The sequence below is a fragment of the Actinia tenebrosa genome, unplaced genomic scaffold (genome assembly GCF_029948245.1).
Source record: "Actinia tenebrosa isolate PJP-AT-01 unplaced genomic scaffold, QUT_ActTen_1.0 PGA_scaffold3__52_contigs__length_22856419, whole genome shotgun sequence".
Lineage (NCBI taxonomy): Eukaryota > Metazoa > Cnidaria > Anthozoa > Actiniaria > Actiniidae > Actinia > Actinia tenebrosa.
Genome location: NW_028292580.1, coordinates 18,213,374 through 18,240,910, shown reverse-complemented (window position 1 = coordinate 18,240,910; position 27,537 = coordinate 18,213,374). Strand labels below are relative to the sequence as shown.

General features: G+C 37.5%; 1 protein-coding gene and 8 non-coding genes across 9 annotated transcripts; 8 read left to right on the top strand and 1 right to left on the bottom strand.

Moving 5' to 3' along the window:
* Positions 1–1,769: 1,769 nt before the first annotated feature.
* LOC116307543 (uncharacterized) lies at positions 1,770–27,308 on the bottom strand. Its single transcript, XM_089035974.1, has 24 exons — positions 27,061–27,308; positions 24,869–25,062; positions 24,349–24,447; positions 23,633–23,701; positions 23,450–23,512; positions 22,929–23,171; positions 22,270–22,433; positions 20,866–21,529; positions 20,241–20,723; positions 20,108–20,198; positions 18,395–18,775; positions 17,262–17,294; positions 14,474–14,527; positions 12,286–12,338; positions 11,233–11,270; positions 10,650–10,782; positions 9,619–10,060; positions 8,816–8,891; positions 8,134–8,183; positions 7,859–8,049; positions 4,288–4,373; positions 3,677–3,746; positions 2,821–2,964; positions 1,770–2,244 (listed from the first exon to the last, which is right to left on the bottom strand). Exons 1-24 carry the CDS (start codon positions 27,194–27,196, stop codon positions 2,113–2,115), a joined length of 4,089 nt encoding a protein of 1,362 aa, XP_088892100.1. The 5' UTR covers positions 27,197–27,308; the 3' UTR covers positions 1,770–2,112.
* Positions 11,390–11,475, top strand: Trnay-gua (transfer RNA tyrosine (anticodon GUA)). Its single transcript is given in 2 exon segments — positions 11,390–11,426; positions 11,440–11,475. It is a non-coding gene; the product is annotated as a tRNA-Tyr (tRNA).
* Trnay-gua (transfer RNA tyrosine (anticodon GUA)) lies at positions 13,150–13,235 on the top strand. The gene is given in 2 exon segments: positions 13,150–13,186; positions 13,200–13,235. It is a non-coding gene; the product is annotated as a tRNA-Tyr (tRNA).
* On the top strand, positions 13,437–13,522 carry Trnay-gua (transfer RNA tyrosine (anticodon GUA)). The gene is given in 2 exon segments: positions 13,437–13,473; positions 13,487–13,522. It is a non-coding gene; the product is annotated as a tRNA-Tyr (tRNA).
* Trnap-ugg (transfer RNA proline (anticodon UGG)) lies at positions 14,029–14,100 on the top strand. Its single transcript has one exon. It is a non-coding gene; the product is annotated as a tRNA-Pro (tRNA).
* Trnap-ugg (transfer RNA proline (anticodon UGG)) lies at positions 15,537–15,608 on the top strand. Its single transcript has one exon. It is a non-coding gene; the product is annotated as a tRNA-Pro (tRNA).
* Positions 16,186–16,257, top strand: Trnap-ugg (transfer RNA proline (anticodon UGG)). Its single transcript has one exon. It is a non-coding gene; the product is annotated as a tRNA-Pro (tRNA).
* On the top strand, positions 16,653–16,724 carry Trnap-ugg (transfer RNA proline (anticodon UGG)). Its single transcript has one exon. It is a non-coding gene; the product is annotated as a tRNA-Pro (tRNA).
* Positions 17,813–17,884, top strand: Trnap-ugg (transfer RNA proline (anticodon UGG)). Its single transcript has one exon. It is a non-coding gene; the product is annotated as a tRNA-Pro (tRNA).
* Positions 27,309–27,537: the final 229 nt, after the last annotated feature.

The following is a 27,537-nucleotide window of genomic DNA, read 5'->3' as shown; positions in this document are numbered from 1 at the left end:
TGCACGAATAGGTTATAAGAACATAGTAGGACAGGTTAAACTTTTCATTCAATTTTAACAATGGATTTGTTTGAAATGGCACTTCCAAGAATATCAACAAAATTTGAAAGCATTAATAAGACGACAACAAATACTTTTTGTGGGTCCAGTCTCTGATCATTCTAGAAACTTTCTAGGAATTGTACCGAAGAGCGGCTTTGGCAAGATCTTAGTACTTCCGCCATTTTGTTTGTGGACCATCAAGTTTATTGGTTGCGGATATTAATAAAATATCACTCAGTACCAATAACTTGGTATTGGCAAATGCAACTAAAATACTGGCTATGACATGTATATATATATATATACGTACACACATATATATATTACTTTGGGATACGGGATGTCGTTGCCCAGTCTTCTTAGCCAGAGGCTAATGCTTTTTTACGACAAGCTCCTATCACTACCATTAATTAAAATACAAAAACTCATTAAAAACGAAGAAAGGTTCTTAAACTATGTACACACCGTCTTAAAACACCGTCTTTTGAGTCATTATAAACTACCGCAAATAAAATCGTTACCGAGTCTCCATTAGCCAGGGGCTAATGTTTAAGGAATACGACACCTCCACACACCACTACACCACGTGATGTTTCGTGCTCGCAACTCTCAACTCACACGTTCATTTTTACTAAAAGGACAGACATTCTGAATCGTACTAAAGTACGTAAAAAATCGTATTGAGAGAAATATAATGTACATCCACCCAACCAATAATATACAGGCCTGCCGGTTAAACTCGCCTCGGCTGAACTGGACCGCCTGTTTAAAAATTGCAATGAAATAAAAAAAAGAAATAGTAAGCTAGTTCCAGATTGGTGGCGTAATTCCCATGAGAAAAAAAGGACAAAAGACATCAATGGCTGATTGACATGTAAGACCAAGTTTTTTGTCAAAGTCAACCAAAATGGCAGCTATGACGTCACATTCACTCCAACAACACAAAAGTAAAACATATAGAATCGCTATAACATTGATTTATACTGGCACTGATAAGTTTAGAAATACTCTACAATTATGGAAAATAAGATGGGATCATTATATGTAAGATTTCATCAAGGAATGCGTGTGTTTCGTTTGGGTTTCGTGGCCAAACACGAGACTGAAAGCATTTGGAAGCAAGAATAAGTTTTTAGTCATTCTCGTCTACCCAAATCCTTCTCAGCTTTCCAACATACCCATTAGCCAACCTCTGATTTTCGATATGAGTATGATAAAAGCATTTTGAACCATTTAGTTTAGTTTATATTTTATGTTTTATAGTTTTTATTTAATATTTCGTCAATAGAAAATAACGGAGACTTTAACACAGGGCAAAGCCCCAATTGCTGTTCAGCCCCATTTAACTCAACAATGATATTGCTTTAAAAAAGAAAGAATGTGTGACTCAGTACTCAAAACTTGACATCAAATGACGTTAAGGTTTTAAAAACGAGTGAGAGTGTTTCATATAAGGTTTCCATGCCCCAAAAAAGCAAAAACCATTCTCGTACCCAGACCCTTCCGGGGAAAAATCCAAAAAATCGTCATTTTCTGGATTGTTATGTTCTGTCATTAGCTTTGGACTACTTCTAGTTTTATTTATTTCTATCCTTAGCTTAGTATTATTACTGAGTTAAGAGTTTTTAATTCTGTATGTTATTCAAAACGTTGTGCTTATTATTCATGGATTTATGATTCGCTTACATTCGTTATTGCACTATCACAGTAGAATCATTTCATACATATGTGTCATTTTTATTTTTATTTACGTTTTTTAAAAAGTTGTGTATAGTTTATGATTCACTTAAATGTCGTAAATGCAAATCACTTACATACATTTTGCAATGACAATTACATTTATTTTTTCATTTCTTGTTATGTGTTTGTATTTCGTATCTTTTTTTCCCAGTATCAATTATAAAATTATTCACAAATTATTTGAAAAGTTCTCATCATATCTCGGCGTAAAACTTTTAAAAACTTTAATTTTAGTTCATATCATTTTTATTATCGTATTCAATACATTTTGCTGCTTTTGCCGGTACGTCTGAGGTTCAAGTCGTAGCTAGTCACGTGGTGTGGGTAAAATTACGTCACGTCTTTTTTATTTACTTTACGAGAGGTGTACTTATCACGTGACATGTCCAAGGCGTTGCTGCAGATATTTTGGTGAATGGATAGGAATAACGGTAGGTACGCCATGTAATCCAAGAAAGATATCTGTGCATACAATAAAGCAATTAATGCGCTTAAGATTGAAAAAAAGACACATGGATTTGTGGACTATACAACTTAAACGAAGAATATTATTCTTGAAGAGAATGACCAAGGGCGGATCCAGGGGGAAGGGGGCTGAAGCCCCACCCTTCAGCAGAAAAAAAAACAAAACGAAACTGAAGAATTATATGCTTTTTTAATTGTTTTCCGTTGTGTTGACGGAAGAAACTCAATTAAACCCCTCCCCCCCCCCCCCACAAACTCAATTAGCCCTCCCTAAAATTTTGGCTGGATCCACCCTTGATGACACGTGGTCTCAAATGGGAAAACATTACACCCAAGGTAAAGAAAAATAGAAAGGAAACCGTTTAAATGACATGAAAATGTTAGCAAAGTTATTTCCATAATATAGCCGCCATGTTTCAACAAACAATAGTGGGTTTTCCTTTTAAAGTCTTCAACATGGCGGCGGCCTTGTTTTTTGTTTCATTCTCATGTGAACAATCGCATTCCACCTACGTATTTCTCTGGGTGATTAAAAAAGTTTGCTTAAGAAAATAATACTAAGTCCTAACTTACCTGACCATTTTCCGATGATTGGGTAATATGTTTTATCACGTGATCTTCTTGGTTTTGGTTCAGTCCTCCTGCCTTCAGCTCGATGCGTAAATCCGCGGGTGAAATGAACGATAAAGACCGATTACCCGCTACGTAAAACATGTTCTGAAAATCGAATTTAACAAAATTTCAAAAAATGGGCCGCCATTACATATAACTTTGCATCATCACGTGATGGCAACCATGACAGGAGGCACAACTAGTCTTTTTTTCCCCTAAAAACCAAATACTTTTTCATGTGAATCAGATTAGATCAGATCCGATTGTTCCTGCCTCCTGTCATGGCTGCCATTACGTGATGGTGCAAAGCCCGCTATAGCATGACTCTTTCAGCTGACTAAAAGCAAGTGGCGGATCCAGTATGCAGAATAATTTCAAGGGGGGTGACTGTTGCCTAGGAAGGCGTCCTTTTTACATTCTACCTTAATATAATTCATTATTTTTCCTTTTTTTTCATATTCGAAGGGGGGTAACTAGTCACCAATTCACCCCCTCTCACTGTTTGCCCGAACATCACTGTAGGTTGATAATGAGATTCATTCTACTCCCTGATGTGATCGTATCGATGCCAAGAAATTTGATATCGACCTATTTGCTAGAGACACTCAAAAAGGTTTTCAATTCCTTGCTTCATTATCACAAGTAGTAGTGATTAGAATTATCCTGAAACCTTGTAAATAATTAATTCATCAATATATTACCAACACGATGCTTTGTGGATGAATACAGTTAATACTACTTGTACCTTGGAAAAGCAGCGTTTTTCTGCCTTCAGCGAGAAAATGTTGGAAATGATAAAATTCAATTTGGTACTTACCTTATACATATCTAGTTTCCATTCGGTTTGCGATAGATCAAGACCTTCTACCAAATCCTTCACAAACAGACTGGAATAAACCGTTAAAAAAATTATTTATGACTGAAGTAATTATGTGATAATAAGACACGAAACTTATGTACAGTAAAAAATATTTACAAGACACTAAGTAATACTTAAACTTTCTTTGCGTATAATGAGTGCCCAAGCTTTGCGAAACTATCTTGGCGAGAAATAAATGTGTCAGCAGTTATAATGTCGTATTTTTACTTTATTTGAGATTTAGTCCGGCCCGCAGGCCGGTGCTGCACAAGAGGACACAGGGTCCCCCTTAGAGGTAAATTGCACAAACTTTATAACCATTCTACAGCCAACCCATTAACCATGAAATCATTAGTTTAAAGGCCAGACAATGAATTTGGTCACAGCCAGGGCTTCTTCAGTGGGTTTTTACGTCCCTCCGTTTCAGGGGGACGTAGTGTGGAGAGAAAGGATCGCCATTTTCAGTAACTAAGGCAACGAAAGTCTACTATAAACCAAGACTATATGAGGATAGTGAGTAAGTACTAACGCTAACAGCCCCCTCCCACCCTACCCCCCTCCGTACTTACTCTAGGGATGTCACTCTTTCGCACAATGCATTGATAACAGCAAACATCTTGAAGGACACTCGTGAGAAGGTATTGATCTCAAGCACCTGAGGATGACACACAACCAAAAAATACAGTCAAGAAAATGCATCCAAACAAAAATGCTGGAGGCCATTAATTTATAGATTTTATTGAAGGATTAGGATTTAAAAAGTCCAATAAACTTCAAAAACCTTCAAGGATAAAAACCTTTATATTTGAACCCTCGAATCAAGGGAGAGACCATTAGTCTTGCCAACACTTGGAATCGAAAAATATGAATCAGGTACGGATTTCATCACAAGGATTCTTGCTCGTCTTAATCATGCTAATCACATAAAGCTATATAAGTATCCTAAATCGTGGTATAGCAACAATAAAAGAAAATAAAAAACTAAAAATAGAGTAGGGAGCAATAATAGAAACGTTTACTACAGAGATAAAAATACGATGTCACTCTTATTTTCGAGTTAAAAAACCTTAATGATGTTACTCAAAGATATTCATTTTTTTCCCCGATTGTAAAAATTAAAACTGTACTATGAATAATTTCATTTGTTCCTTAGCAACGACAAAATCCTTATAAACAGCGATGAGCCTGTTTTTTCCCTTAATATATCAAAAACGTTTTAAAGGCGTTTTTTATAAAACCCAAATACATTCTTACAAAAACACGTATTTTTGAGAGCAAATTTTTTACCTGAAATTTTTTTCAAGTCCTATTTGAATGAAAATAGATTTTGCTATTGATAACCATGTTATCTTAATCCTTAGCCAAACATAACACAGAATTATGCTAAATATTCAGTTAGGTTTCAAACTTGACTGACAAGAGTGAAGTCCAACCAAGGTGCATCGGAACAAACAAACAGGGAAAACCATGTTCTGTTTCTTTTCTTAGATCACAAATTTCATCCAAAAAAATGATATAAAATGATTTTTTATTATTATCGCAATTTATATGAATGTCAGTATTAAATGGCATGAAATTGGGAGTGGGATTCCAAGTTCTCTGAGAGAAAAGATTGACTTTTCTATTTGTTTACTTCAAGGTAGCGAATATGAATACAAAACAGCCTCCAGTTTAATAAGACACCAAGACTAGTAGCATTTTACAAACAGCGAATATACATTTAACATGTATTCCAAGTTCCGTCTGTCGTAGTTTTGATTAATATAGAAAATAGCCTATTTTACCTGTAAATCTCAAAGCCTATACGAGTGTTTGAAATCGGATATCGGAGGCAAATGTTATAATTTCCAACTGTCTGTTTGTTTAGGATAAAATTGGATGAATGATTAACAGAGAGGTTTGAGGACAATTCTACTGAGTTGCCGACGAATTCGATAATAAGCAAGTGTACGAGTTCTTGCAGCTTGTGTTTTTTTGTGGTTGCTTTTCGGGCCGCTTTTTCATGGTGTGTAAATATTTCTCTTTGATAGCTTATTCATAAATCAATTCTGAGCTCTTGGTCTTGCCAACTCATTCAACAAGATAACAATCATACGAAGAGAAACAGATTGTACTTTGAAGCACAAATTCTACAGTTGTCGATTGAATATTGTTCTCAATGGATGACATTAGCAAGACAAGTTTCTCAGTGGATGGAAAGAGCTCCCACAAACTAAAAATCCACCAGGTTGAAACAAAGGCCAGTTCGTGGGATAAGTATAAAAGACAAAATGGATGTGTTAAGGTTACAGATCCTTATTATGGTAAACGAAAACAATCGAATACATTACGAAGAATTCAAAGAAAAATCCAGTTGATGGAAAGCAGAATGGGTCCAAATGAGCAAGAAAAATCTTCTCATAGGAACGACAAACAAGCAAGTCAAACATTGAGAATTGAAACTTTATCTACTAAAGGTAATAGATGGAAACAGAATGTAACTATTTCTGAAGGAATAAAGGGAGTAAGTCCAACACAAAAAGCTCCAGTTATTAAGATTTCTGATGCAAGTGACGACCACTTAGGAACACAGAACGAAGAAAATTACACATGGATGACCAAAGATGAACTTTTGGAAATATTTTTTCGTTGTTTATGAAGAAGGAGACCAGCAAGTCTAAAACAAATACAGCTGAGTTCTGTTAAGAAAATGTCAAAGACGTTGTTCCGATCTATCCTGGGTTATTTTGAAAAGATTATCGAGATAATCTAAGGAATTATTCTTTATGATGAATAGTTTCCACTGGATGACATTTATGTTTAGTTAGACTCAAAAAAATGAAAAATAAATAAAAAATGGGGCCTGTAGATTAGGAGATAAGAAGATAAACGACAGGGTCTTATGTCCCAAGATTTTATGCAAATTATTTAAATAAATGCATTATAGAAATCGGAAAATTCGAGAAAGAAATGGCATTTTGAGGGGAAAAGACCTTCTTTAAGAACATTTCATATATCAATTGAATGTTTTAAGATTTTATACAGATATTTTTTACGAGTTACCACCTGTCCGAGATCGGAAAAAAAAAAGTTACTTATTACTGCACTGCTTAGAATTATTGCATAGTATTATTTTTATCCTGCATGACGAGTATTGGCAAAATTTGATTTATTCGAATTCCATTCAAATAAATCAATAGAATGTTTACGTGATGGCGTCATGTTACTACCAATACCAAAATGCATAGCGAATTTTCTTTCTTAGTCTATTTTCTATTTTCTGCTGAGAATAGTAAGACAATTGGTGCTAATTAACTCAAACAAAAGGTGTGCAAGGGATCATGGTAGTTGTAGCACTAAATGACGCCATAATCTAATTGTCCTATTCCTTTCAAATATGAAAATTATTTCAGTTTCAAATACTCATTTTTTATTTAATTTTGGGAACTTATAAATTCAAAATGTTAAATATCGGATAGCACTGAATAGAAAAGGCAATCTTTTTTTAATTCGTTTTACTTGGCTTTTGGCGCAGGTGCTCTTGGAGCACGGTTTTGATCATTTCCTTGACAAATGAATCTGCCAGGCTGTCACAGGTTTAGCTGACGGTATTGTCATAACTGATCAATGTAAACCTATTTCGAAAAAGGCGATAGTCGATAGGAGATGGGTCATTCTGTAATCCAAGAATAGCTGGAATGGCTTGTGTTCCTTATTATTATTATTCGGGTCAAACGTCGAACTGCAATGAGCAGAACCTACTTATAAACAATGGATAACAAGGTGGTCTTCTTTTATGTCATTAGTTTCGGCTCATGTTCGTAGTCGTAGTGCACGAAATCATTTCAAAGGCCTTGATAATTATTCGTGTTACATTATATATAAGCCCGCAATTCTTTCCGTCTTAAGGTCGGTTTAGACGGTACGATTTTCGCCTACAACTATCGTATACAACGTGCTCGCGTCTGTCGTAGGCGAGTTGTAGGCTTGATTTACACGCTACGACTCGAGTTGTAGGATGGCGCGAGCGTGTTGTATACGATAGTTGTAGGCAAAAATCGTACCGTCTAAACCGGCCTTTAAAATAATCTCTTTTTGCACCGACAACCTTTTTTGAAACAGATTATTTTCTACTTGCCAGTTTAAAATAAATTACTGTACCTGCAAAACGTAGTTCATCTGTTGTCTAGACATTCCTTGAATGGTCGGTACCCCCTCTAAAGCAAGCAACATCTGTTCATAGTTGATGATCCCTCGTTCATCTTCATCCTCTAGCGCAAATGCGCGCCCATACACCTCGATCTTGGCTCTATCAACCAGACGATATTGGGCTAGGTAATCGATCGTAGAGTCTGAGAATTCATAAGAAGCCAGTTGTTACATTCAATTGTTACAATTTTCTTGTAAAGGCAGCACTTTAGATGCTTGTTACTCACCTCGACGGACTCTGATGTCAGCTTCTGCAATCACGTTCTGCAGTGCATCTCTGACAAGATTAAGCATGGTTACTGTTAGTAAGAAGCACTGACAGGCATAAATTCGTGTACACAGTGGTGGTCAGGTCTGAATATTCATTTATCATTATTGTGCCCTCCTCAATGTGATCCTGAAAATATGTTTTTTCAAGGTGCCACAGCTTTGTTTTCTGTTTATCATAGTACAGTGATATGTATGCAAAACACTACTGACTGTGCTTTACGTGGACATGCACAGTTACCAGATTTAAGATATAAGAAGTTTACCACAAACTATGAATACTGGACCTTCTTAGTTTGAATTGGGCATAATGTTTTGCACACTTGGCATACCATGTGTCATTCCCTTGAGTATTATTTCTTTGTATGGATGGCAAATGAAACAAAGAATCCTATTCTCATAGGAATGACAAGTGGTCTGAAATGGGCAATGGCAAACGCCCAAGCTAAAGAAGTCTTTACTTTTAAATGCCTAGCTAAGGCCATTCCTCGCATATGCACAAGAATGCATGTAAGCCGCATGTATGCAATCTGAGTTGTTCAGTTATGTCTTGCATGTGGTAAGGACTCAAAGTCTTCACTCTCATAACAGGATGCCTAAACTATCACATCTATTACGAACTGTCAGGTTACATTAGCTTACTTGAGCATTGCTTGAAGTCTCTTGTTTAGCTCAACTCGTTCTTTGTAGGCAGCATTTACACGTTGAACTCCACGCACTAAATTGAATACGAATGTCATAAATTATACACGATTTAACAAATAGACATCAGATTTTTATGTTTCTGTCCTCTTATTGACGATAAATTGCGTCATCACATTGTAAAAGTAGTGTAGGTTCACGAGGCGTAGCCGAGTGGATCCGCATACTACTTTGACAATGAAATGCCGAAATTTATCGTCAATAAGAGAACAGACACATAAAAATCTGATGTCTCTTTGTTTTTTACAATAACAAAAACGATTAAAACCTCTCATTTTTTAGCGATCAAAACAACTAACGGAAAGAGCGCGCGCTCGTTGACGTCAGCTTTATCTGTCTGTCCTCTTATTGATGATAAAAAATAACCATTCAGCGCGCGAGAAATTTGTAAGTTATTGTAAAAAAGCTTCTTTAATTATCTTATGTATGGTCCACGTTTTCTAGTTTTTTATGCTCACAGGGGTGTATTGATGGGTCCTAGGGAATCTGTGATCCCCCTCCTTTTGGTAGGTTTATGCCAGTGTGTGCCCAGTAATCGGGATTGATCTCAGATAATCTCTAATAAAAACAAGCAAAAAACAGCAACGAGCATTATTCCAATGATCCTTACCAAGGTACCCATACACCTTTACGTACTCTAACCGCGATTCATTTGATTGACGGTAGCCTATTGCCAAATACCCTGCCCTGTGGCAACTGTTGTCTCCACCTATGTGTATCAACTTAGCAAGATATCCACTTACACTTTGGTTTTGGTATTTGGGGTTTCGGCTTCTCCTCTTCTTTTGGTTTCTCGGCCTCTTCCTTCTTCGCCTCGAGTTGTTCAGCCATTTTAGTCTCAATTGGTGGTATCGTTTCTTTTTGGTCTTCCTGTGGAGACAATTTCTTCGGGGCCTGGGTCTCATCGTTCTCGTCATCCTTATCTTCCTTCTTGTCATCTGTCTCTTCTTCTTTTTCATCTCTCTCCTCTTGATCGTCTCCAATAGTCTGGTCCATTGTTGAGCATTGTGAGAGAGAACTGCTATTCCTATATATAACCTTTTGTGATACGACCATTTTTGATGGTTTGAATTTTTTCTTAGACTTGGTGTATTTTGATGGCTGTGGCTTGGCGCCCTGAGAATCCTCATCTTGACTATCTTGGATGTCATGGTTATTCTCTTCGTCGCCTGTTTCAACGTCTTCCTGGATATTGAAAATACTCAATAGTTCAAAACAAATTTTTTCTTTTTTTTTTGTCTCATTTCGTTTCGTTTTGCTTTGTTTCCTTCCAATTCGTTTTGTTGGATAGCAATATGTGATGTAATATCTTATAGAAGTCTTGATCAACAAACTGACACATTTTTTTCCGTCATCAAGTTCCGTGTTGTTTTGTTTCGTTTCTATTCGTTGTATTGCCTTTCGCTTCGTTGCGTTCATTGCGTTGCGTTGCGTTGCGTTGCGTTGCGTTGCGTTGCGTTGCGTTGCGTTGCGTTGCGTTGCGTTGCGTTGGGGTGCGGTGCGTTGCGATGCGATGCGTTGCGTTGAGTTGCGTTAAGTTGCGTTTTTCGGGGGAGGGGGGTAAGAACATATCATATTTGAAATGAGAATTTTTGACAATCAGTTCAAAAAATCAAAGTAACTATTCACAAATACCAACGGAAAAGTAAAGAATGCCCAACTTTCAACTATACAAACACTTCGAAATTCCACGGAAATCGAAAGTTTGGTCTATTACTTGAAATTGAAGTATTCAAAGTAAACAAATACGAATAATAAATAAGGCTCTTCATACCTCAGATTCTAATGGCTGGTTGTCAATCACTGTTTCCATGCTGTCCATTGTATCCAAAGTCGAGGTTCTTTGTCTGTTACCTCGTTTAGTGTACCGGAATCCTGACTTTTTGTTCTTCTTTACTATCATCTTTCTGCTTGAAAAATTCCAATGAGGATTTGAATTATAGAAATGTTGAATAATAAGGTGGTTTCACGGCAGTCGTGTTAAATGGGTAGAAACGATAGAAATTCCAGCACATTTGAGAAACGAAACTTTCTTCGTGTCATGCAAATACATTAAAACTGTTCCAACAAGCATGGCTGCTGTAAAATAACTCTATGCAGAAGACACTATATCGTAAAACAAAAGTCTTGTCTATGGAAGACTTCATTTCCCCCCTACATTTTGGTATAATCAAATATGATATACGCTATATACACTATAAGAATTAGATAGGAATGTAGGAATGCAGGGATGACAGACTAATTCTTTGGCCGTCTTGCTCTTAACACTTAGCTAGCTGCCAGGCCTTCCTCGAGTATGCAATTATGATGGTCAGCAGCAGATTTTAAAAATCTCGGCAATGAAACCGTAACCGTACCTTCCTCTTTTGGATGATCGTTGACTAATGCTTGTTCTCTAAAATAAAAAGGAGTAAACTATGAAGCTTAACCATCTGCATCAAACAGACCAGAAGTAAAATATACATATTTAGACAATATTTCACTAGGTCATAAAGCAGTTTTGTTTCACCGCTTCCTTCGATAGCTCAGTTGGCAGAGCGGGGGACTGTAGAGTAATGATTGACATCCCTAGGTCGCTGGTTCAAATCCGGCTCGAAGGACACTTTTTGTTTTTTTTCCTCACATTTTGTCAGGAGAATCCCTTTGTTTTTCATCCAAATACCTTTTAAGGCCGGTTTAGACGGTACGATTTTTGCCTACAATTATCGTATACAACACGCTCGCGCCATCCTACAACTCGAGTCGTAGCGTGTAAATTAAGCCTACAACTCGCCTACGACAGACATGAGCGTGTTGTATACGATAGTTGTAGGCGAAAATCTTACCGTCTAAACCGGCCTTTAGTCAACTCTTTAATCATATTTGATTAATGTTGTCCATTTTTCATTTCATAATATCCCCCTCCATTTTTTTGGCCATTGACTAAATGGTCAGGTAAAATTTTCTTTTTGCTACACTTTTTTTTTTCACGCTTTGTATTTTGCATTAATAAGAAAGTTTGAAAGTGCGCGCCTTCGATTGATATCCCTAGGTCGCTGGTTCAAATCCGGCTCGAAGGATTTAGTTTTGTCGTATTCTATATTTCATATTATTCACGAAAATTTGTCGTTATTTTTGAAATTACTTTGTGCAAAGCAGTTCTAGTCTATATTATTCATACGTCGTTATCGTTATTAAAAGCTAGCGCAGCTCGCAGATTCTAAAAATAGCTTTAATACCCAAAAAAACATTGCATTTAACATTGCGGTTAACCTTGTCGAGTGATATAGAGTACAAACACTAAATGTGTGCAATAGTATGCGTTTGTTTGTATAAATTTCGCCTTCGTCTTCGTCATCTGCGCGCTGCATGCGTTCTTTTTCTTGTAACAATCATTGATTGATTCACCATGTTATAATACACTGTTTTACCTCAGAATCAAACGTGTTTTCTGTAGCTGCTGTTCCTGGTGCATCTGCGCCTTCTACAAGAGAAAAGATTAAAATTAATATACTTATACAAAATGGTCAAGTTGTGACTTTTTCTGCTTTTTTTTGATGCAGTAGGCCATATGCATAAACAGTTCAAATAACTCTAGGGGTAGGGTCTTGTGACTTGTTAGTTAATATCATCCGTTATCTCACAGTCAACAAAACAGTCAAAAGATATTTAACTTATTACTTAAAATCTTGTTTCCACTAGCGGAAGCAAACTCTTGTTGTACAGACTTTTTCAACTGGTCAATTCATTGCGCAGAATTCTATTGGTACTCTTGAGCCTATGAATGTCCTGGATGTAACACCCGTCATTCTGGGGTGCTTACCATTTACCAGGAAAAACCGGAAATTCCAATGTCATTGCAATTGGAAAGTTCCGGAAAACTCGGTCTTTTGATTGAGGTAATTCACTTTTCCCGCTCTTTCTGGTTCTTCCGGTAGACGCGTGTAACAAATTTTCCCACTCTTTTCATACGATTAGCAAATTGATTTCCAACCGGATGGATTGGTTTAATTGGTAAGCAACCCTGCATGGGCGATGTTTTATAGATTCAGGATCTACCGCACAAGAACAACTATTTTACAGCTTTATTTTACGGGGTTTTCCTTGCCATGGTTATTAAATAATACGTGCCTTTTCGTATTTTGAATTGTTATTTTGTGTGTGTATATGATGTTCTTAGCTGTATTTACTTGGGGGACAGATGGTCACTGAATATGTAAGCCAAACAGCCAATGAAAACTAAGCATGTTTGTAAACGATTAAAGAAGAATTGTTGTAACTAAAACTTTATCCATCCTTCGATAGCTCAGTTGGCAGAGCGGGGGACTGTAGAGTAATGATTGACATCCCTAGGTCGCTGGTTCAAATCCGGCTCGAAGGACACTTTTTGTTTTTTTTCCTCACATTTTGTCAGGAGAATTCCTTTCGTCCTAAGACCTTAAGTTAGCACTTTAATCATTATTGAATGTTGTCCATTTTCAGAATAATCTTTTTTGGCCAATGACTAAATGGTCTGGTAAAAAATCTTAGGCGAAAGTATCTTTTCATGGTTTGTATTTATTAATTATACGACACAAGAATGCCTTCGATAGCTCAGTTGGCAGAGCGGGGGACTGTAGAGGATGGATCGATATCCCTAGGTCGCTGGTTCAAATCCGGCTCGAAGGATTCATTTTGAAGCACAAATATTTTTGTTTCACCGCATTCAAAAATATTAGGGGAAAATGCATTTCATTTTTCCTCAGTTAGAAAGCTATACGTACAATGCGAGCCTTCTGTGGCAACAAAAACTTCAAGGCTAAGTTTTCCATAGCAACAAATAAGCTTAGCAACGAAATTTATATAATATATTGCGATTCGAGAATTTTTAATTCGATTTTGATAGCATTTAAATTAAACTAAATGAAAGTTTGTTGATATGACCATATTACCGCTCCAATGAGAAAGAACAACAATTATAACAAAGCTACCATCGATGGGTGATACCTGTCTCTCATGAATATTGGCACCTGCCAATCAAATGGTGCGTGAGAAATAAAGATATCAAAACTAAAAAAAAAGAAGACCCTGATAGGTTGCACCTGTCTCTTAGGAATATTGGCACCTGTCAATCAAATGGTGCGTGAGAAAACAAGGTATGAAAACTAATAATAGGAGGTTTCCAAACAAGAAGTGGCTCAGTGGTCTAGTGGTATGATTCTCGCTTTGGGTGCGAGAGGCCACGGGTTCGATTCCCGTCTGAGCCCACTGCTCATCTTTTTGTAGTTTCATCGATCGTTTTTAGAAATAAATTTTTGAAACGAAAGAGAACAATCAAAAAACGATTGAATCTATCATGGGTCTTCAAAATTAGTAATTTTGCAATAGCCTTCTCGATCTGTTAGAGAATAAAGCGGCATGTTCACCATGGGCCAAAGCGTACCGTAACGGTGCGCCCTTTACCCCTTCTTTCTTAAAGCAACGTTTAAGGTATTTTAAGCCTATACTCTGAGAGTCGCAAAAAGTGTGAGATCACTAGCAATCGCAATAGAGAGCGGACTTTTCAGCATTTATCACGTTACTTAAAATGTCGAACTGATCACGTGTTTGATGTCCCATAAAACCTTTGTGCTTACATACCTTTCCCTTCGTCGTCGCCGTCGTTCGCGTCATTTTCGTTATCATTGTCCATTCCTACGTTTAAACAAGAGTTATATCAGTAAAACTAACTCAATACAAGAGGTTCTGATTTGTCAAAGTCTGGTTTTCACTCGAGGTCAAATCGCGTCGTAATCTGAAGGTTTCCGTTTCCTTGGCTTGTGCTTACGCTATTGCCTTTTTCACCCGATGCCGATGCCGATGCCGATGCCGATGCCGATGCCGATGCCGATGCCGATGCCGATGCCGATGCCGATGCTGACTTCAATTGCGATTGCGATTCTGACTTTGCTTCCAATTTCAATTCCGACGCAAGTAAATTTAAACCAGCCTTATAATAAATTGAAGGCATCCATCCCCGTGATTTCTTATTTTCGGATTCCAAAGAAAACTATGCATATTATTTCTGGATATGAATAATATTATTAATTATATTTCGCGCGTCATAAACCGAAATCGCCTTTCTAATTTCTGTTTCTTTCGCGGTTGCTGTTACTTTTGCTGTTGCTGCGTGCTGAGGCACAGTAATAGCTATGTGCTAAATATGTGAAGAGAAAATGTTTTTCTAGTTTCTATCAAACATTAAATTATCAATTATCATTATTATCAACATAAAGGATAAGGGAAGTTATAACTTAAGATCTAGTAAAGGTTTATTACTTGCCCCATTTAATCGCAAGACCAGGAAAACATTGGGGGACAGGTCATTTGCTGTGGCGGCACCCGTTCTCTGGAACGCACTTCCCGCAGACCTTCGCGCCATTAAAGATGTTAGTTTGTTTAAGCGCCATCTTAAAACCCACCTTTTTAAATTAGCATTTTGATAGTTTTTTAGTATTCATCAATATATTTATTCATCTTATTTGTAAATAGCTATATAGTTATATATATTATATTATATTATTATTGTAATGCGCGCATGATCATTGTATGGAATGCGCGCACAATAAGTGATTAAATTATTATCAAATTATTAAACTAAACTTAAAGGAAGCCCACGTAGTGCAGAACGAATATCATTTTGAAATATTTCATTCCATCTGTAGGCTCAGTGGTCTAGTGGTATGATTCTCGCTTTGGGTGCGAGAGGCCACGGGTTCGATTCCCGTCTGAGCCCTTATTTCAGTATCTTTTAGCACTTCTTAAAGCCATGACGATTATTGCTTTGTGCAATTTTTTTTGAAAAACTAACAAAAGGAACTTTTTGTGAATCCATAATTTGTTCTAGCGCGTCGTCGTTGTTGTTGTTGTTATTATTGTTGTCGTCGTTATTGATGATTATGATGCTGTCAACGCGGGTAATTGCTAGACGCAACCAAGTTAAAGAACAACTCTTTCTTCAAAAAATTCCGGTTGCAAGCCCCCTCGGTTATAAGCTCACTAATTTGCTAACGCAAATGATCCTTCCTGTAATAAGTCAACACCCGGTTCTAAGGTATTGATGGTTTTCACAGCCACCATGTTGGATAAATTTAACAAAAGATTTGTCACTAGCCTCTTTCCGGTTTCATCATCCAACATGGTCACCGTGTCTTTTGTTATTCTTAAATAACAATTAATTAGCGAGAATTAAAATTCTGTTGGGAATGAATGCAAACCGCAGCTATCTAGTCTCTATTGAAAAGAAAGATCACGTAAAGGGAATACAAAAATAAAAGTCAACTTCATTTTTAAAATCTCTCCTTCCATCCGTAGGCTCAGTGGTCTAGTGGTATGATTCTCGCTTTGGGTGCGAGAGGCCACGGGTTCGATTCCCGTCTGAGCCCACGTGAGATATATTTTTGCATCTCGGTTCTTTATAGTTATTTTTGCCATCACGTGATGGCGCAAAGCCCCTATTGCTATATTAGAGTGACTGTATAACGTTATAGTACCTATAAAAATCTTGATCTAAATCCATAGCTAGAAATGAGTCAGAAAACCAGTATTTCTGCGATAATACCACACATAAAACGATGATACCTGTTTGCTATAAATATTGGCACCTGTCAATCAAATGGTGCGTGAGAGATCAAGGTATTAAAACTAAAAATAGAAGATTCTTAAAACTACCATCGATAGGTGGCACCTGTCTCTCATGAATATTGGCACCTGTCAATCAAATGGTGCGTGAGAAATCAATGTATCAAAAGTGAAAATAGAAGGCTTCCAAACAAGAAGTGGCTCAGTGGTCTAGTGGTATGATTCTCGCTTTGGGTGCGAGAGGCCACGGGTTCGATTCCCGTCTGAGCCCACTGCTCATATTTTTTGATTTTGCAAACAATAATCTGTGTTAACAGAATTGACTCGACCTATATCTGTGTTTCCTGGACAAACCGCGTACATGACTCCAATACAAACGTAAATGACAATTTCGTATTACACTTGGGGAGGTGAAAATTCAATAAGCTGTTTCTCTATTTTTTTCGTCATTTGCTGTTCAGTTACATAGAGATCAAGATATCTATTTCGCTCTCATGATTTTATAAAAATACAGAACTTGATTGAGATTTAAAATTTGATAGACAATATGAAATGCGGATTTCGAGTTCTGGTCATGCGCAGAAAAACCATTCACTTTATGCTAATCTCAATCTAGTACCAGAACCCTTACTGCGCATTCTCGACAAAATAATTGATTATTTCGTGGAGCATGCGCAGTAAGTGATAGGGGCTCTGGGTACGAGGTTGTGCTTATAATATGCACTGGACTTCAGTAGTTCACTGGATATGCTGCAACAGTTTCATTGCATATTGTTAATTGTTAAGTTAAAAGCATAGCAAATCTTACCTTTATCTTTTTCGTTCTTTTCTTTTTTCATACCTTTGGTATAGCAAAATATATAATATATATCAGTGATCTGTCCAGCATAAGATATGATATTGAAACTTGGTGCAAAAAGTCATGCATTGAAAAAACGTACAGTAAATCAGTAAGAATAGGAATCATGCAGTGCTAAGAGGTAAGTCGTAGACCTGAATTCGATAAACATGATGCATTGTTGGCTGGATTGGGTACAAACAACACCATATAAGGTATGATGGGGTGTGGATAGGGGCCGTACACGATCTTTAGTTAATCTAATAATATCTAGGCCAATTGTCAGTTAACTGTAATTAACCTCATCCACACCCTCTATGATGAACACAAGATATTCTTACCCAAGCTAGACCACAATACACCATGTTCGCTAACTCAGAAAAGGTCTGAGATATATCAAATGTTTAACAATCGTTGCCAGTCTCTCGGGTCGAGTAGGTGCTAGCAACCAGCCCCTCACAGGTGGAAAAATGTTATTTTTTTAATAGGATTCATGAACAGAACTTGCCATTCTATAAAGTGGCTCAGTGGTCTAGTGGTATGATTCTCGCTTTGGGTGCGAGAGGCCACGGGTTCGATTCCCGTCTGAGCCCACTGCTCATATTTTTGTTTTTGTTTTTAAATCCGGATTTAGGTTTATCCATTCAATTCAGACTTATCGAATTTAATCAATCGTTACAATTTATGTTTACAGATGTCTTCAGCTTCTTATTTTGGCGTTTCCATACTATAATAAAAATAAATTTTTATATACTTCTTTTAAACGACTATCCGCATCGTGGGCATCAAAATGCAGTTATTTTTAGCTATTGAAATTAAGATTAAAATCGAAAAGTTTTGAGTTTGAATTTTAGTTTGTTCAGATCTTTGAAACTTAATTCGTCTTCATCTCAAGATGAAATAAAGAAAATGAATAATACCAATATATCATGTCGTCTATAGTTATTTGGTGCAAGTATCTTTAAAAGAGTGCAATGGCAATAGTAAACAGCCGCCATGCTGGAAAATATAAAACCCCAATGACGTCATCCAACATGGCTGCCATGACGTCGTAATTACTAGCCACGAATACAAATACAATGGTGCCAATACAAATTGTTCACCTATGCCTTTAGCCTGTAGGTCTTCTTCTTCTTGTTCCCTAGCAACCAGCCCCTGGTCACGTGACTCGCATCTTACTTTAGGTTTCCCACACCTTTCACATGTATCCCGACATACTTTGCAGGGAGCATCAGGTCGTTTACAATGCGTCCCACACACAGAGCACGTGGCTTCACATTCGTTCACGTAACTGCCACATCGATAACAGTACTGCCCCTTACAGTACTCAAAGTCATTATTATCACTATCGATGGTAGTTTCTTTGGGTTTAAATGACATTTGCATCTGCGCAGTGAGATGGTGGATATCACTTTCACTCAAGTCGTCTTCATCCCACTTGGTGGAGAACTTGGACCGGTGTGATCCGATGGGGAGGGTTGGCACTGATTGTGGAAAGAAATGGAGAAGTGGATGGAAAAATGGAGGCTTTTTTCAAGCAATGAAGTCGTTGGCCTCCAATTTTATTTGAAATTTCAAAGACAGCATGAAAGAAGAAAATTCAAGCTCATTAAGCCTCTCAATTAGTTGTGACTGATATAGCACTAGCCACGTAGTAGAGTTAGCAGTGTTAGAAGAAAAAAATATTCCACACCTAGTCGTCAGTGCAAACTAAATCGTACGGTGTCTCGTCATAAACCTACAGTGCATTGTCTCGAAAAACATTTAAGAATGAATAGAGTATATTAGAACACAGATCATTAGACCATGCAACCGGCATATAAAAAGAACGTATTAGGTTCGACAATTAGAGTAAGTAGATAAGTAAAACGTCAAATTATCAGTACGCAGGTAAACCACACTGTCTCTTCGTATTAAATCAAAGCAACCACTTCTTGTGGGAGTGGAGTTAGAGTTGGTTATAGAAAGAATAAATAAAGGATACATGTACAACAATGCAAAGGGTTATGTGATTTGAATAGGAAAAAAAAAACACGTGTACCTAGCCAGCCAGTAGTAAGGTAACCCATGCAGTCTCTCGTTCAGAAGTTAGAGAAGGTCATGCAAATAAATGATATGCTTAATGCCAATACTTAAATGAATATTAAAATAAAACTCAAACAAAATGTTAGTTCTCTTTCTACATATTATTTATGAAAGCTTTAGATATTAAATATACTTTGAAATTTAATTCGCAATGCTCTATTAGTTAAATTCTTCTCAAAATGAAATTAAGTTTAGTATCTTGTTGTTATAAATTCGTACTGTTAGTAATATATGTTTTAGGATGTTTAATATGTTGATATATCAAAAAAAGACTTTCCTGTTATAATAAAAATATTTATATGTTAAAATATCTACAAATAGCTTTTAGATAAGTTTAGGTAGATTATTAAGTCTCGATGCATCATTATGATAAATTCCATGTCGTCAACTTCATCACTATTATAGCATCATCATCACCATCAGCAGAAGCAGCAGCGGCAGTAGTAAGATTATCACCATCAACACCACCACCATTAACGTCTCCACCACGATCAACACCACCACCACCATTAGCATTAGCAGCAACATCAGCATCAACATCAGCAGGAAACGGCAGCAGCAGTAGCATCACCAGCACCATATACATCAACACAACCACCACACCATCAACACCATCAACACCAAAAAACACCACCACTATCATCATCAATATAGCAACCTCTTTCATTTATCACTTTTATCTAAAATAAGTTCCCTATAAACAACACACTTTTTCAATATTTTTGAATTACCTGCTTTCCTGGTTTTATTCGTAGGTTTCCTTTTGAACGAGTGACGGAATTTCCTCCTTTTTCCACCAGAATCAAGGATAGCATTAACCTTTTCCTCCTCCTCCTCCTCCTCCTCCTCCTCCTCCTCCTCCTCCTCCTCCTCCTCCTCATTCCTCTCGTCGCTACTTCCCGCCGCGGCGGCGTAGGCATCATGAAAGCTTATCAAGCTGTTTCTATGCGAAGGAAGGTCCTGCTCATCTAAGGAAGCTGCACGATATCGTCTGGTGATTAGTTGTTCTTCACTATCAGATGAATAGTACTCATCACTAAGGGGATCAAAATGAAGACTTTCATCACTGTCCCAGCTATCACTGTCAAGGCCAAATATCGAGAGAGATGACTTTTTCTTTGTCAATTGGGTAGTCTTCGCTTTCTCATCCCTGTTCCCGCTTCGATTTCGGGATTTTGAGCGCTTTGCTCTTGAACTTGTTCTATTGTCTTTTCCACTGGTCTTTTTTCTTGCGTCTAGCTTGAGCTGTAATAGCTGAGCTTGTAGTTTAAGTAAGCTGTCTTCTTCACTGTCTGCCATGTAGCCGTCTGGATTATCGGGATCTTGGCGATGCATCGACCTGTTATGCTGCGATAAAAGGGTTTAAAAAGTTACATGTTGAATTATCTAGCCTATCGACCCAAATTCCAATTAGATCTGTGGGTTAGCTGTGTGCCTTGATATGGATCAGCCAAGAGATAGATTGTTTCAGGATATCGTTGTTACTTACCATTTCAGCAAGAGTAGAAGAATTCGTTGTTCTATGACCCACAACCACTGTAGTTCCAGACCTCTTCCAGTCTTCACTCGAATACACTTCCTCGTACCCAGTACCCTGCTGACTCCCATTGGCGTAAGACTGGTGCCGACTGGAGCGTCGATTTCTCTTTTTGGATGACACTCGTTTTCGTTTCAAAAAATTCAAATATCGTTCAGGAATTAGCAATTCACTATCACTCAAAGCTTTTCGTTCCCTAAGATAATGGAAGCTTGGTGGCCTGGATTTGCGTTTGTGAAACGACTGCTGTTCTTTTTTCTGGCGACGAAGAAATGCACTATATTCATCACTGTCTTCAGAGTCATCGCTTAGGATGTTGCCTTGAGCAATTACCAAGCCTTTAGTATTATTCTCCCTTTTTCTAGGTTCCATTCCTGATTTTCCACTACCTCTCTGTTCCTGTCCAGAGACATCGCATGCTTCATTATCAGAATTCTCTTTCTTGCCTCCTTTTCGACGAACCCGCACTTTCATTCCAGATTCGGGATCCCTGTGCTCAATAATTTGCATCTCGTCACGTGAATTGATGTCATTCGAAGACTGGTCCTGTACACCTGGGTTTGTTAATGACTTCTTTATTCGCTTGATGGTACCATCGGCTTCTGTTATAAAAAAGCTGCAGAAATATAAGATACTTTAAATGATAAATGATAAATGGAAAACTTCAGTACCTTGCCTGATGTCTGCTTATGTCCACTGAATAAAGGTTTGTTTTACAGTAAATATATATGGTGGTATCTCTATTATAAGTGGACACCTTAGGGATTTTGCTTAGCACCCGCTTATTAAAGGGTGTCCACTGAATAGAGGTTTTTTTCATGACAGTTAATTTGTTATTTTATAATTTTTATGACTGAAGACTTATCTGCTAAAGCTTAGCCTAGCCTAAGGCCCTTGCTAAACGAGGAAACATGTTTACCGCGCGCATGTTTCCTCGATGTTTCCCAGTTTAGCCACATGCGAAACATTGCCAGCTGCGTGCAACAAATTTTGCTTCCAAGACGCAAAAAATGTTTTTGCTGTGCGGCAGAAACATTTCATGTTTCCAAGACACATGGATACATTGTTTCCCGACAGTTTTGCCACCTTAGGAAACATTTAGGGAAACATGTTTCTTCGTTTAGCCAGGGCCTAAGAGCAAATCATTTGTAAAAGTCAACTGTAATGTAAAGGAATGTGCAGCTTGAACAATACTAATGTTTTAAAATCCCACACGGACTTTAAATGGATGGTATCTGAGAATAGCTGACATATAAACGAGGCTAAGCGTGTGCGAATGAGTCTGTGGTCTTCAGAAACAGCGGTATGCACTTTAGTTTGAAGTTTGTACATCTAGTTCAATCAGGTTATCCTTACCTATCATCTTTGCCATCAGGTGTAAAGCTGAATCCAGTATCATCACTACATACGCTGCGTTCATCTTCAAATCTCGTTCTCACGTGGTCCTCATAGGTATAATTATCCGTTCCGTGATATGCTTGGCCATGTTGCTTCTCTTCTCTTGATTGGTGTCCAAGATGCTAGAATAGTGATGTAAGTAAAGCTCGAATTAATACTATGGAAAAGCTTGTACTTCATGCGGTGTGTATCTCAGGGTCCTGATTACACAGTTGACATACCTTGTGAGTACCAAGGAACCGTGCAGTGGTTATCATTACTTATAGTAGACAGTTATGGACGAAAGTCAGTGATCGGCAACTGACTGACTCATCAAATAGTATTGTTATATACCAAGTACAAAAATCCTTTTTTTTCGCTTCTCATTGGCCAAGAGTGTGCCACATTAAATTTATATATATTCCCCAGGAACAGCAATATCGGAACTGATTTTACCGAAAATCTAAGCTTTTCAAAAGTAAATAATAAAAAAAAAATCAAATAATTGCTATGGGAAAGCCGTGCATGTGTTTTGTAGTCCCTCGACGGCAATGGACCACAAACCCTACTGAAGTTTCCTGCGGTCCCAGTAAATGAGTGTTAAATGTTTGATGACCATTTAACATCCAGTTTCTTACCTTTTCCATTTCCTCTTTCGTAAAATACTGCTGTCCACCGTTTGTCTGAGCGTTGCTTCTTGGTGTATTCACTTCTTTACCACAGTTAGCACAATTACTGGGGTAAGTGATAATCAGTTTGATTTGCCCGGTATTGTCAATGATCTCGTGTGGGATGGCCAAGTTGGCACCACACCTGGTGCATGTGAACACTGCGGTGACGTCATCAGAGTTTTGACCAATGGCTGGCAACACTTCCCAAGTCTAGCCAATCAAGAAATATAAAATAGCTTTACGTTACGTTGAGATATTTTGATATAAACACACGATAGAACACAATAAAAGCTATATGACACTATAGGATCCACGACATCTTTTATAAAATAGAACGTAAACGACAAAATTAACAAAAAACCATTAATTTTTTCGCAATAAGTGTAAATACTTATCACCTAAAGTGGTATTCGACCAATCAGAGCGCGCTTCAAAGCTTGGTTATTCCATAAACATTTACGCCCAGGAATGAAATAATATATATTTACCTTCCATGTCAGTCTTTTGTATCCACCTCCAACACGCACTACTGGGTTGAGAGTTAATAAGTCCTAAGTGGAAAGAAGCACGATTAATTTCAAAATGTGTTCACATTTTTCGAAATTTTGGCCAATCTGAAAACTCAACTTCTAATTTGGCTCAAAGTATCTAATTATCTTGCATTGCTGTACCGTTTTGCTTCTTTTACTACGAAGAAACCTTGCACATGGTTCCCTTATCTTCGTATATTCCCTCTCGTCCTACAGAATATCCAAGAAAACATTTATATTAGTATAGAGAAGTATAGTAAAATCACGCGTTTCTCGGCCAATGAAACGTACGGAAAGATAAAGTAAGACATACAGTGATCCGTCCATAAAGTGGACCCCTTATAGAGCGGGCACCCTTTATATACCGCAAAGCTATTTGCACGGCCCTAAAAATTTTCATCTCGTGCAAATTCATTGTAAAACATCCTCTATTAGGCGGACACCCATTATTAAGGGGAGACCATGCCAGGCAAGGTCCTAACAGTGTCCGCGCAATAGAGGTACCACTGTATTTACCGTAAAACATTCTCTATCAAACGGAAAAACGTTTTTAAGTGGACACCAGGCAAGGACCCAAAGGTAGTGGCTTATAATAGAGGTACCACTTAAAAAAAAAAAAAGTATTACGTCCAACAAGCTTCATAGTCTACAGGGCGCTGTTGTACGAAGGGTGGATAGCGATGGACAAATCGTATCCAGCAGATAAATTTATTGGATATTCAGCATCGACTTATCCACTGGATAAGGATTTATCCATCGAATTGCTTTATCCACCCTTCGTACATCGGGCGCCTGGCGTAAAAGACGCTTGCTTTGAGTACATCGCCGGATCGTGTATAGATATCTCAGGGACTCACCTGAGTTCTTCTTCTTGTCGTGTCAGATTTAAACCTCAAGGAAAACGGCGCTGGGTAGATGAAGTTCATGAACTTGCCAAAGTCAGCACCTCGGGTTGTCTGTAAAGTATTAGCAATATTCTTTAATAGGAATACTGGAGATTGCGAGAATATGAGAAGAAAGGAATGGAAGAGGATATGGATATGGATATCGCAGGGAAAAGGGAAAAAACGAAAAAAAGGATCGAGAGAGATATAAGAGAAAAGGAAGGAACAAAAGCAGGCAAGCAGGCAAGCAGGCAAGCAGGCAAGCAGGCAAGCAGGCAAGCAGGCAAGCAGGCAAGCAGGCAAGCAGGCAAGCAGGCAAGCAGGCAAGCAGGCAAGCAGGCAAGCAGGCAAGCAGGCAAGCAGGCAAGCAGGCAAGCAGGCAAGCAGGCAAGCAGGCAAGCAGGCAAGCAGGCAAGCAGGCAAGCAGGCAAGTAGGCAAGCAGGCAAGCAGGCAAGCAGGCACAAGCAAGGCAGGAAGAAACAAAAGTCTTACCAATACTAAAGGATCCAGGCGTGGTAATCTACTCGACACTTTGAAGTGATTTCTATGTAGCCAGTCCGTAACCAACGTCTCTTGTTGCCTTAGCAATGCATGTGGAAAGTGCTGTGTGGCTCGATGGATTTGCCATTCCACCAAAGGCCCCAATGTTCTCTTCTCAATATCCATGATGCCACTCGTACTGGGCACTGGGTTGGAAGAGTTTAGTGTTAATAATAGATTGCTCACGAAACTAGCTGGCTGACGTTTACCTCGGATATACTGAATTTCCATTTAGATCTACTGTCATTTCCTTGAGTATCATTTTTTGTCTAACGGTTGTGATGAGAAGACAAATGAATATGGATACAACTAAAACAAAGAATCTTATTCTCGAGGGAAGGACACGTGGTCTGAAATGGGAAAATTTTTAACCTAATGGAAAGAGGATTAAAAAGCTGATTGGTTAAATTTAGAGCTCGTTTACATGAAGGAAGGGTTCCTCTACTCCTAAGGCCACCTCTTATGTTTGTTTGTTTGTTTTATTCTTTAAGATGCACCTACAAAACCTCGTGGGTTCTGTGTGAGTAAACATGCTACGCTGAGTCGAAGAAAGAAAAAACTATCTAGACTTAAGAACAGAAATGTCGTACCTGAATCAGAATTTGAGCGCGAAGTATTTATAGAAGCTTTCCAACTCAGTGGATAGAGGAATATCTCGAGTTTCGAGACACATCATCATCATCATCGTCAGAAGCTTCAAAACGTTTCCAATCGTTTTAACCCAAAATGCATGCTTTACTTTCGATGGTACTTATTTGAAAATAGCCGAGGAACATAAATTATGCTAAAGAAGCTTTATGTTCAACAGTGTTTCAAGAACTACTCCAGTTTCGACGGTACTTATATGAAGAAGGAATTAAAAACCAAGCTTAAAATCTTCAACTATGTATTTTTGTTGATGGTAACTCATATAGGCTTGTTGACAATAAACACCTTTAACTACTTGCTTTTCTTAGACTGTCTTTGGTAGCGGGATGTATTAAAAATGACTGTTTAGTACGCATAGAAACAGCGAATGGAAGAATAATGCAAATGCTTCACAACTACAATATTATAACTCGTTAACACATTGCATAAAGCATTCCTGCGACTATCAAATATAAAGTGCGACCTTGAACAAAAGCTGTCGAGCAAAACTCGGCCATTTATAGAATATATTGTAGGGCAAAAATAATGTGAATGTTGTCTAAGATTATAGACATAAGAGAAAATCCTTTTAAAACTTAAACTTTCAAATTTTTTTTTTGACCTAAAAATCTAGTGTTAAAAAATGATATTTTGCATTAGACGTGAGTGGCCATTGTTTTGTTTGAGTTTCCAGACGTGTTGCTAAGCACCAGATTGAAACGATGGCCAACTAATACTTCGATTTTCTTACAATAAAATACGAAAAAAATACATATAATTATGTTTATCCAAAGCTCAAGAAAATAATATTGATATCAAAACTAAAACAACAATGAGATTTTTTTGAATAAGAAGATCATAAAAAGCGCTCATTTTTAGCAATTACCTATTCCTTATTTTAAAACTGTAAATCGAAACAACGGGGAAAAAACAAAAGGCGGAAACTAATTTACAGAGAAATAGAAAAGATTCGAATGAAAAACCGGTAGAAATATCCGAGATAATATCACTGAAAAGGTTTCTTTTTTACAGAAAGCGCATTTTGGTTTAGCAGTTTTAGATGCAAATTAAGATAAAATTATCAGGTTGATTTGAGCAGCTTCTGTTTGACATCGTGACAAGACACATTAGGCTTCACATGGTATGAATTCGTATTAATTTCAACCATGGATACGTTCAGGTCGAAAATGAAAATACAGAGATAAATAAAAATTTAGGGTTGTGAAATAAAAAAAAAACAGGTATTAACTTTTATTCGTAGAGATTTTTAAGGAACGCTGCGGAAAAGATTGGTGTCACTTCGATCAAACTCGGTGTAAACAGATTGTGTGAAAGCCAGCAAATACAAGTGTTTTTCATTTGTCTACGAGGCAATAGCCGGAAATAATCTTAGAATTTAAGGCTTGATAAAGTCAAGGTATAAATTAGTATTGTAGAATACAAAACAATCCATAGAATAAGGTAGTTACTGTAAAAGATCATTCAAAAGTAGGTCACAGTCTAGCACTTATACTTACGTCGCGGTAACTGAATTTCGCCTCGGCTTTTTTCCATTTTTTCTCGTACATCTTTTTTTGACCTCGAATCTGACGAGGTTTTGGTTATAAGCTGTTTATCCGTCAGCTTGGGAAAAATTATTCCAGTTTTAACCATAATTCAAGCGCATTTTTGAGTAAATATATAAATTCTATACGAATTAAGCGAACCCATGTCGCGGCACTTCTATCTCGATCAGTATCCAAGGCAAACGTTCAATACAAGCACATTAAATATTCAAAAGATGATGAATAAACTGAATGACAAATTGCGATATTCGTCGTATGTAAGATTGATACGCAAATAAATTGTATTTGCTCAAAGGCTTAAACTGTATTGATCAGTTGAATATCTCGGCCGGTGACTTATTTTTACTAAATCAGTTCGAATATCTTTTCTACATACAGTTCTCAACCATGACAGCCGATCGGGCTTTTTAAATTTTTCTCTCTGGCCCG